This window comes from Taeniopygia guttata, chromosome 5, assembly GCF_048771995.1.
Source record: "Taeniopygia guttata chromosome 5, bTaeGut7.mat, whole genome shotgun sequence".
In the NCBI taxonomy this organism is placed as follows: Eukaryota; Metazoa; Chordata; class Aves; order Passeriformes; family Estrildidae; genus Taeniopygia; species Taeniopygia guttata.
In genome coordinates this window covers 4,735,180-4,746,109 of record NC_133030.1, presented here as the reverse complement: position 1 = coordinate 4,746,109, position 10,930 = coordinate 4,735,180, and the positions used below count along the sequence as shown (strand labels likewise).

Here is a 10,930-nt window from a genome sequence, read left to right as displayed (position 1 = left end):
GACTTTCCTCAGTGCCTCCCTGGACTGGCTTGTAAGATAAGCATGTATTCTATTTGCCATCTGTTGGAGGTTGGGCAGTTTTCTTATCTCTCCCAAGAACAATGTCTCCCTCCGGGGAGATATCTTCTGTTAATGGGCCATTGAATGACTCACTGCATGACTGGGAAAGTAACATCAGCCCAGTGTGAGATGCTCCACCCAGAGGGAGGAGCCAAGCAGCCCTACCTGCATAAAATCAGCATTTTTGGGACATCAGGGCAGCCCCTTCGCTGGATTCCCAGAGGAGCACCTTCTTCTCGGCTGGATCCCCAGAGGAAGACCAGGCCCAACTACTCCATCACCAGACCTTCAGAGAAAACTCCACCCTTCTACAGATCCCCGCTCCAGCAGCATTTCATCTGCCACTCCAGAGGAACAGCCACCATTTAGCTGGACTATTACCAACACCCTGACTCCTCAGGGTGTGAGGTTATTGACTCTATCACTAGTCTTGTTAGTACTAATTACATTTTTTCCCTCTTTATTTTTATTTACTTTTTTCCTAGTAAAGAACTGTTATTCCCATTCCCACATCTTTGCCTGAGAGCCTTTTAATTTTGAAATTATGGTAATTGGGAGGGAGGGGGTTTACCTTTTCCATTTCACAGGAGGCTCTTGCCTTCCTTCACAGACTCCTGTCTTTTCAAACCAAGACACTCCCACAGACTCCCTGTGTGGTGCTGGCACAGTGGCCCAAGGATGCCAGCTCCTGTACTGCCCTGTCCCTTAGGGCTCCATGCAGAGGACATGGGATCTTCTCACAGAGCCAGGGGATGGGGAAGCTGGGTTTGGCAGTGAGCTGTTGTTTTACAGAGTGCTGGGAGCCCTTGTGCAGGCTGGCTGTGCCTCCCTTTGCTGCTGATGGGATGTTTGGGTGCTTCACCCCCTCTTGGGCTTTAATTCATCGTGAATTTTGGGTTTCCAGGGCAGCAAGGCTCAGAGAAGACCCTACCTGAGCTTTTGAGGATTGCACATTGGAATCTTTCTGGAGAATAGTGACATGGGCTTTCTCTGCTGTGTAATAGTGCAGCACAAAGCACATCCCAAGAACCCCTTTTCTAAAAAGCAGATTCAATGCATATTTACACCCAAAGACTTTATTTATTAAATAAAGAACGGTACACTTCCTTTCCAGTAGAAGTTCTCACTGGAGAGGTGGCTGATACCATTTTGCATGTACATGTTTGCAATTTTAGAGAGGAGTAAAAGGCCAAATAGAGCCTTTAACCTAGGAAAGCAGTGCCAGCCCAGCCTGTGGGCATGTGTAGCTGTGCACCCTGTGTCTGCTGTGACACAGGAGCAGTGCTCCAGTCACTGAGCCTGCTCAGTGAATGACAAAGCTCCCTTTGCTGAAGGCAGAGTATCACTGGTGCAGCCCAGCAGCCCATATACTCCTAATTGTACTCTGGAACTCCTTTTCAAAATCATTCCCTGATGTCTGGCTGTTCTCTCAAAGCTATTTTTGAACAGAACAACAGCTCTCTCAGCGTAATGAACAAAATGGATTTTCTGCGGCAACAGATGTGGATTGTTTTTCAAGTACCATTATTTGTGGTTTTCAGAGGGGACTTTTTGGTGTGTTTGTTTGTTTGTTTGCTATTAGACATGCAGCTGTCATTGAAATAAATAAATAATACAGTCTGTACCTGTATTTCACATTAAAAGCCTTTTTTTTTTTTTAACATTATTTAACATTTTTAACATTTTTTGAAACAAAAATACCTGGTGTATATCTGTGACTCAGAAGCCCAGGACTGAGCAGTGCCATGCCCTCACCTGCACTATTGTGCTCATCTGAGCCACCTTTTCATGGAGGTGGGGGACAGGATGAGAAAGATTCTTTATAAACAATGGAAGTGACGTGAAACATTGGGCAAAATGCCTCACAAGTAGATGCTGAAAGAGATCTAATGAAAAAAACACCAAAGAGTGACATGTAAAACCTTTAAAAGTAGTGTGTGATACAGACGAGTTCACCTAGGAACATTCCTTCTGACACACAAACAGTGATATGCTCAAAAAATAGTGAGAAGTGGCAACTTGAAGCTGTAAAAAGTGAATATTGGGCTGCAGCTAATGTAGTGGCAGGATGAAAAGAGGCCTGTGCTATGGATATGACTACATGGATAAAAAGTGTGGAATTTTGATGGACATACTCCAGAAGTTCAGTGAATAGGAATAACCTTGATGTGATGTATGAGAGTTTCATGTTAAATATAAACCATGTTTGTGGGGCTGTATATTCTTACACTTTGTGGTATAATAAACCTCTCCTGTTAAAAGTGATCTCTAATTTCACTGGAATTATGTGATTTTGTATTGCTTACTAGAAGGCTTTCTGTAGTGATCTTCAGAGTAGGGAATGTTGTCAAACTGTGTTTTGGACAGGAAGGATTTCTGATTCGATTTCCATGGCATTGAAACAGAAAATATACTTTCAATAGGAAGAGAACATATCTAAATGGGCTATTAGTTTTTTAAATTAACTTTAGATTTTAATTTGGGGGGGGAGCAGGGAAGGGTAGTGCATGTAAGATATTTAGTCATCATGTAACTTGTATTAATTCTGTCTTCACATATTCTTTATTGGGCATTAAGATTACTGGGGTACATAAGTCTTTAGTTATGTAAAATGGATGAACGTTGTACTAGATGGGAATAATGTAATTTTAATAAAAAAGGTTGTGTTGACTTGGGACTGGTGGTTTTTAGGTCTATTTGAAAAGCTGCTAAGGATTTTAAACTTTCTGCTCTGTGTGAAGCTTGTAAACAATCTGGGATCCATCGCCCCAAGCGAAGAGCTGCTTTTCTTTAGGATTGTAGTGTATGGTGGAGTGGCCACCCTGGCGTTTTGGGAAATGCAGCCCTGGGTTTGTGGGAGCACTCAGAGCACCCAAAACATCATAAACACACTGGATGCGGGGGGAGCCCCCAGAAGGAGAGTTGTAGACCACGTGGAGGGTGTTGCAGGCCATGAAGGCTGCCTCAGCACCCCTGCTGCTGCAGGGCGTGTCCCAGCTGTGTTCCACGGCCATGGCCACCGCGTTAATTTTGGTGAGGACAATGTTCTCCCCGGTCTCTGGTTCTGCATGGAGGGCCCACAGCCCCTGCTCGTCGAGAGCCAGGTCTATTTTTGTCTGTGGAGAGAGCTGGTAGGCAGGAATCCTCCCAGCCCCTGGCAGCAGTATCTGGTCAGCCACGTTTCTTCTCTGGATGTTGAATTTAACAATCTCGTTCAAGGAGCCGTGTCTGTGGTAGAAGAGGAAACCCTGATAGATGACGTGGCCAGTTCCTTCCCAGGGCAGTGGCAAGGGGATCCTGCGAGCCTTCAGAGTCTGATTGTTTTCCATGAAAGCCATGATATTTGCAAATTCCAAAATCACATTATTTACAGAGCCGCTTAATAAATAAATCTTCCCGTGCTTTTTGCCAGGATCTTTCATCCAAGAGCCATGCTTTCCTCCAGTCTTCTTAACTACCTTCAGGGACCTAATACCTGCAAGCATGTGGTGACAACCTGCAAGGAAGTAACCAAAGACAAAGAAAAATAAAATTAGAATATCTGTAAATTTTCTAGTTTCCTTTCTTTGAATTACTTTTAATTCATCTCTAAGGCCAGAGTCAATATATCAGTAAAGGTGTCAGCAGTATGGCTATGGTAAGTAGTGCTGAAAATAGTTTTATGGGATATATTCCTGCTAAGAAAACTGTGGTGTCTTCACCTACCTATAGAGTGTTGGGTTTTGTTCTAATACACCAGCGTTACCCAAAACATTTGGATATTTGTGTGTCTGAGAGGAGACCAAGAGCACAGTTAGTGATTTTGTGATTATTCTTGTCTGTCCTTTTACAGGGCTATAATTTTTACTTCAGAGAACTGATTTCTGGTTTAGATCAACACACTAAAGTAATCAGATTTATTTATTGTTGGAGGCATACAAATTAAAATCCATTACCCGTATGTATAGTGTTGTTATAGGACGCGTGAAAGCACAACGCAAGCCGCTGCTATTTGCTAGGTAAAAAAGGCCATTTATTTTCTGATTCTAACTTTTATACTTTTCTAAAGGTGATAGTGGATTGGAGAGTGAATGTGCTACCTCTCCAAAGACATTGGACAAACCACTAGTATATTAAGTTTCTTCACTTTTATGAAGGAACGGAGAACAATAGGTTGTTTACAGAAAGTTGTGTGAGAAAGTTTTCTAACAGAATGTAAACTCAGAAGGCTTTAGAAAATCTTAAGAATCAGGGTGACAGTATAGTATTTTTGTTTCAGGACTGGTCTAATCTTCAGATAGCCTCTTTTTTATGCATTTATAGTAGAAATAGAAATAAAAAGAGATCAGCATAACTGAAAGCCAAAACACTGGGCTATCTTTGCATTCCCCTCTCAATACCTGCACACAAAGGATCAAGAGCAAAATATAGATCACACAGCCAGGGCTGTGCATGCACCAGGGTGGCCTTTGAAGGAGCTGGTGTGATGTCTGTGCTGCCAATTCCCGTGCCAGGAGCTGGCTGCTGGAGCCACCCAGCTCTTTACTTTGCTGGAGGGTTAAAATTGGAGCCAGCAGAGAGCGAGACACAGCTCTGGCTTCTTCAAGTTTTGTGTGCACTCTCCAGGGACGTTTCAGACCAGAAAGCACCAAGCCTTGGAGGACTCAGCCATTTAGACTCTGAGATCTTTATCAAGCAGCATCCTTTCCAGGAAAAAAAAAAAAAAAAAACAACAAACTATTGCAAAGCTTATTAACAAGCTTGTTTACCAAAGGCACCCATAAATTACAGCATTTGAAGTTGAAAGAGTTGCTTTCAGTGGAGTGCAGCCATTTCAGTGAACAGGACAAACAAAGCTCTAAGGCAGGAAGTTCTGGCAGCAGATGAAATGGAGAAAGCAAAACCAGCCCCCCTATTTGGCCTGATACAAACCTATTGAAGTCAGTGGCAGGACTCCAGTTGCCTGTACAAAGCAATCTTTATGTAATTTGTGTGTACTGATACCCTCTAATCAAAGCTTTTGGATATTGCTGCTACAGCGTGTTGTTTTTTTGGTTTTTTTTGTTGTTTTTTTTTTTTTTTTTTTTTTTCCTGGGAGTCCTCACTCTGGAAGTGCCTTCCCTGAGCAAGCCACAACAGCTCTCTCAAATCTAACATTTATTGGTTAGATAGATTAAAAAAAATTAAAGCTGCTGAATCAAAAACCCTAGGCAGCCTTAGCAGCATCTTCCTCTGCAGGGGAAATAACCAGATTTTTCTCTGATTGTTATTTTCTGTGCGAACTTGACCCAAACTCAGTAACAAAGCTGACTTAAAAACCTTCTTTTCTGCTAGATTTCTGAAGTGACTCAGCAAAAATAGTCGTAGAGTCTGGTAGGACATGACAGCATAGAAGCAGAGCTGCTATTTTACAGAGCTGAGGATCTTCCTACTTTTTCTAAGTGCTGCAAAATCTGCACAGGGAATACTTTTGACATCAAATTAAATGGGAAAAGCATCTGACTAGTACTAACAGTAGAGGACAAATTGAAAATAAAGTTACCATGAGCTGCTACAATAAAGTTAAAAGTAATAATTTCCAACAAAAGAAAATGGAAAGTAATTTTTTCCCCTCTGAAACTCTCAGAAAGATACAATTTTCAAAGTGCCTTAACCACAGTCAATTTAAAAATCTCCAATTTTTTTCCTCTCTGAAAAAAATGCCTAATGTTCAAAAGTTCTCTAAATGGAAAAAGGAACTATTGATATTCAGAGCACTGAATTGTGGAGTACAAGGAGAGCTCAGAAGCAGAATAGGTGATTGCTTCAGTAAGCATCTACCCTAGTAATGATTTGCTTGAAAAGTTCAGGGAAGAAATTGTGGACTTATGAGTAAAACTAAATCAGCCTAATTCTGCTGAAGTCAGTGGAATTGTATAATTGATGATGCTAAAGTTCTTTTACTCACTTTTTAAAAATTTCAGTTTGTATTTCTTATTTACTCTTCAATTCTTACTGCTACGAAAAGAAAACAGACTACTTTAAACATGTCTATAATATATAGTTTATATCCATACCACAACTCTTTAAGGTAAAGATAATTATAAAATGTCATCTGTTTAAAAAATTATAGATTGTAAATATATTCTTCATGCTGGGTACCATAACACCTAATTTTCAAATCAGGACTAAGCTTTGCTTATGGCCAAGCCAGTGTGCTCTCTTATTAAAGGAGAGGAAAAGGAGAGGAAAGATGATAGAGCAATGTAGAAGTGAATTAAGTATTTTATTAACTCACTAATTTACTTTTGAGTTGAGGTTCTGCCCCTGCCTAATCCAAAAAGGAAAGACCACCATTAATTCCTTAGTACAGCTGCAGTACTCAGAAATGTATTTTTCTGGGACTTTGAAAGAGCACATCTTCAGAGGACTTTCCCTATTTATTATTTTATAATAAAAAGTATCTTCCAGAGAGTTAATTTGACATGCAGTAGCTTTTCTGCAAAGTAAATGTTTGAACTGTATTTCACCCCCTCTCTCTCCCATACCTTTTTTGCATATATATGGGTTTTATAAGTCTAGCATTTACACAGCCCAAGCCCCCTTGCAATAATCTGTGCTATTCACACAGCTAATGAAAATCTGTTATCCCCGTATCAGCATGCACACGTGGGACTGTTCACAGCGAAGTTCTGAAAAATAAACTGTTCTTACTTGTGAGAATTTTGGGATTGGTTTAGGGGTTCTGTGTGGTGGTAAAGTGTTTCTTTTAACTTGTGTTTTTAAAGAAAAACTTTGTAGCTTTTTGTTGTTTGGTTTTAAGGCGGTTTATTGCTAGTTATCTAAAAGATTGTCTTGGTGGGCTGCAGCTGCTTGGTCAGCGGCTTAGGTAGAGACATACTTTTGACACTTTTACTGTTTGGTGGGGTTTTTTTTCTTTTTTTTTTTTTTGTTTAGGGTTGTTGTTATTTTTTATATGATGTATTGTGTGTTATATGTTTATAGGTTTTTTTTAATATTTATTACCTATGTTATAAGGTGCTTTTTTACTTTAAACTAATTTATAAGTTTAAGCATTATTAAGAACATGGAGGTGAGGAAGAAGAAGGAGGAAGAACAGGATTAGCTTACTTTTTCTATTTTAGAATTTTTGATTTCTCTATATAAAGTAAAAACTCCCTTGTACAGGTGTTAAAACCCCCCTGTACAATACTAAAAAATTTTCCCCTCTATTTTGTAACTACTTCTACTATACTATCTAACCCTTTGTGACCGCTTGTTCCACCTTTAAAGTTGGTAACTCATTTTATGACTCAAACTCAAAATCACAGCTGTTTCTAGCTGCTTGCCAGTGTCTAAAATGTTTCTGACCAAGGCTTGGAACATCTGAAAATGTCTGAGGGACATTTTGAGTTCCAACACTTACTTGCATTAAACATGAGTTTAAGCCTGTTTTTTTCTTCCACCTCTTCCAGCCACTGCTGTTTCAGCAGGTCCTCGTGCACTTCCACGCAGGCGTTGGAGTCCGTGACAGATCCAAAATAGTCGATGTCCCTCTGGGCATGCTCGACCCTCCTGAGCAAATTCTCCACTTCTCCCTGGAGCTCAGCCTTGTCGGTGCTCAGCCCTGCCAGGCGGGACAGCACCGCCCTGGAGAACTCTCGGAACTCATCCGCGTATTCCAGCACGTCTTGGCTGCATTTCTGCAGCCTCTTCTTGAGTCAGGACACGGGAAGAGAACACACGGACAGACGTGGATATTCTGTGTACACCACAACCTCACGTCCTGCAGTTCCCTCCTTCCCAGTGCCCTGCACACACTTATTCCAGCCCAGGGTGGAATAGTGGTGGGTGTCTGTGTGAGTGAAACATCGGTGTCTGTGTGAGTGAAACATCTCAGACTGGCACAAAATTCAAAACTCTGGACAAAAATCCACCATTTTTTTAACATGACATGGTTACTGACATCCAGATGCTTTGTTTTGCTGCCTAAAGAAGGAAAATGGCTCTGATGGAAGCAGCCAGGGATAATGAAGGGTGTGGTAGGCACATTTTTCTCTCTCTCAGGATTTTTCATAGAGGAACACAGAGAGAAGAAAGAGAAAACAATTTCTGTTTCTGCTCCTTGTTTTTCCCATGTGGAATGTGTTTGGAGAATTGTTTACCTGGGGTGAGTGCTTGGTTGGATTCTAGTGAGGATTGTTTGAGCCTGATGGCCAATCCAACCCACCTGGGGCTGGGCTCTCAGAGGGGGTCATGAGTTGTGAGTTGGTTAGATATGGTAGTTAGTGAAAGTAAGCTTGTAGTTTTATTTTCTCCTTTAAATAGTATATTAATGTAATTATAGTCTAGTTATAATAAAGAAATCATTCAGCTTTCTGAACTGGAGTCAGATATCATAATTTCTTCCCACCAGGTTCACCTGCATTTACAATAGAAGGGCTCATGATCTCTGATTATTTGCTCTCCATAAACTTTCTGGAACTCCTCCTGCACGACCACTGGTGAAGCAGTCTCAAAGAGTTTTCTGCAGGAAATCTATAGCCATGAACATTTCACATGAATATACCTCTTCTGACAAAGGCAGAATCTATTTTTCATCTAGTGTGGCTATTTTTTTTTTTTCCCATTTAAAGGTGAAAATGAAAATACTCAAATGCTATAGTTGAGGAAGTTTAGTGTTTAGTGTTTGGTTTTTCCCTTAAATTATTGGCTGCATTTAAAAAAAACCCAAAACAACAGCAACAAAAAGCAAACAACAAAACCCCAAACAAACAAAGAAAGCCATAAAACTATTTCTTAACACCTAAATTCAAATTGTAAGTGTTTTCCAAGGTAAGCAATATGGTTCTCTGTTGCAATGCAGCTGCTTCATTGGTGCCCTGAAAATTGTAGTTCAGCTGCCACTTTAGGAAGATGAGGAATCTGAGCAGATCTTTGGTTGGTGAGCTGTGATTTCTGTTTTCCTCCTATCTCCCCCATTTATAGAAGACCATAAGTCTCCAGGAAGCTGCTTAATTACATTCTACAAAACCTTTATTTTAAATATTTTCAAGTGCTGTCTTCAGTATCTGCCTCACTCTCTGCCCTGTTCCTTTTGTGCCTCTTGCACCAAATGCCACAGGTTACCTCACTTTTAATGGGTGCCAAAGGAATAGGAATTGCCAGGTGAAGTTACTCCTAGAGTGCCAAAGAAAATTTAAATCTCCACCCACACAGTGGGAAGAGAATGTTAGGTTAATCTTTCTGTGTTGAGAAGATAAGACTAATGAGGGCTTTGTACAAAAAGGAACATCAAATGAGGCAACTTGGAGCTTCTCTGTAAATCTGCAAATGCAAGCCAGGATCCAGGAACACGTCAATAATTAAAAATAAACAATATACGATTATAAGGCACCAACACTGAAGAGGTATTTTGCAGTCCTGGTAGCTTTTTACTGTAAAAAAAAAAAAAAACAAAAAACCAAGAACTGGTACATTTATATAAGTAATTGAAAGGAATTCAAGGAATTGAAATGACTGCATTTCACTCTCTCAGATATTAAAGGATTATTTAAAGTGCAGGTACACTGCTGGTTTGCATGAATGTGTCTTGAACTATCCTTCCAGGGATATCTACACACAGGAAAAATATCTGATAAATTTTTATCTCCTTGCTAATAAATACTTGACAGCACTTCTACTGGTGACAATATGTTTATATTGCTCCCTAGGATGGTCTGTGGTAGTTCTCTGTAAACATTTTTTAGCTAAATTCAGTGGTGTCATTAAAAAAATGCAAATGATAACAGAATAAAACCATAACATTATGCAATTATATCCTGCAACAAATGATGTGTTAATTTGGGATCATTACAGTTAAAGTTTTAGCAACTATTTTACTCATTCATTGCAAAAAGCTGGAAATTTACCCTCCTGATTTGATATGTCATATAGACTGTCCTGGCCTTGGAACATCCACACATTTTCAAACCTGTTTTGCTGCAGAAGGATTCATAAGGCACATACCTCCAGAGACGTAAAACGCTGGTCAATGTAGCTCAGCAGGGCTGCATCCTGCATCACGTACTGTGCTGCTCCCATGATGCTCATGAGGGATGGAATCAGCAAAAAATGGACTTGTAAGGCTACCATTGCACCAGAAAATTTTGAGGAAAGTGAATCAGTCCTGTGGGCAATCCCAAATGCTGCCAGTCCAAGGTCAAATGCAATTTACCACCATCTGAAGTGAAAAAAAATACTAAAAATTACAAAAAAATAGTTAAAAATATTGTGGCTGAAAAAGGATTAAAAGGACTTGAAATGGCTGTTGCATTCTATCATTAAGGAAGTAACTTTGTGGCAGAGGGACCGAATGTGTTTATTTCTAGGAGCCAGATGACTACTTCTCAGTTTGTGATCCTATGATCAGTCCCAGATGTTCAGCACTGAGTCACATCGAGCCTGTAGGCCAAATTTTATTAAATACAAATAATTTATTTTCCCCTCCTTTCTCCTCCCATCTGCTTTCCCGTGTGAGCAGCCCTGCAGAGCGTGCTGGGTGCAGGTCAGAGTGGATTCTCAGTGGGTGGAACACAGGCCAGCCCTTCACAGGGAGGTCTGGTGCTTGATGTCTGTGCCTGTAAAACCATCTAAAGCAATTCATTCACTTCCACTGTCCAGCCTATTTACAGTGGCACTGGAAACCAGACATAAAACTGCTTTTAAAAAAAGTCCCTCCTCCTTTTTCTCTTGACACTATTTTTCCAGCTGAAAACAATACTATTAACACAACTGTGTGTCCATTTAGTGGAGTCTATAACAGACATCTTCTTTTGGAATAATAATTCTACTTAATCCGACTTACAAATCAATTACAATTAACTTACATGAGCCTAATGCATTTGAGGCAATTCATATTTATTTGATTTCA

General features: G+C 40.2%; 1 protein-coding gene across 1 annotated transcript; it reads right to left on the bottom strand.

The window, feature by feature from the left end:
- Positions 1-1,120: 1,120 nt before the first annotated feature.
- On the bottom strand, positions 1,121-10,457 carry OLFML1 (olfactomedin like 1). Its single transcript, XM_002192764.5, has 3 exons — positions 10,027-10,457; positions 7,445-7,733; positions 1,121-3,556 (listed from the first exon to the last, which is right to left on the bottom strand). Exons 1-3 carry the CDS (start codon positions 10,150-10,152, stop codon positions 2,778-2,780), a joined length of 1,194 nt encoding a protein of 397 aa, XP_002192800.5. The 5' UTR covers positions 10,153-10,457; the 3' UTR covers positions 1,121-2,777.
- Positions 10,458-10,930: the final 473 nt, after the last annotated feature.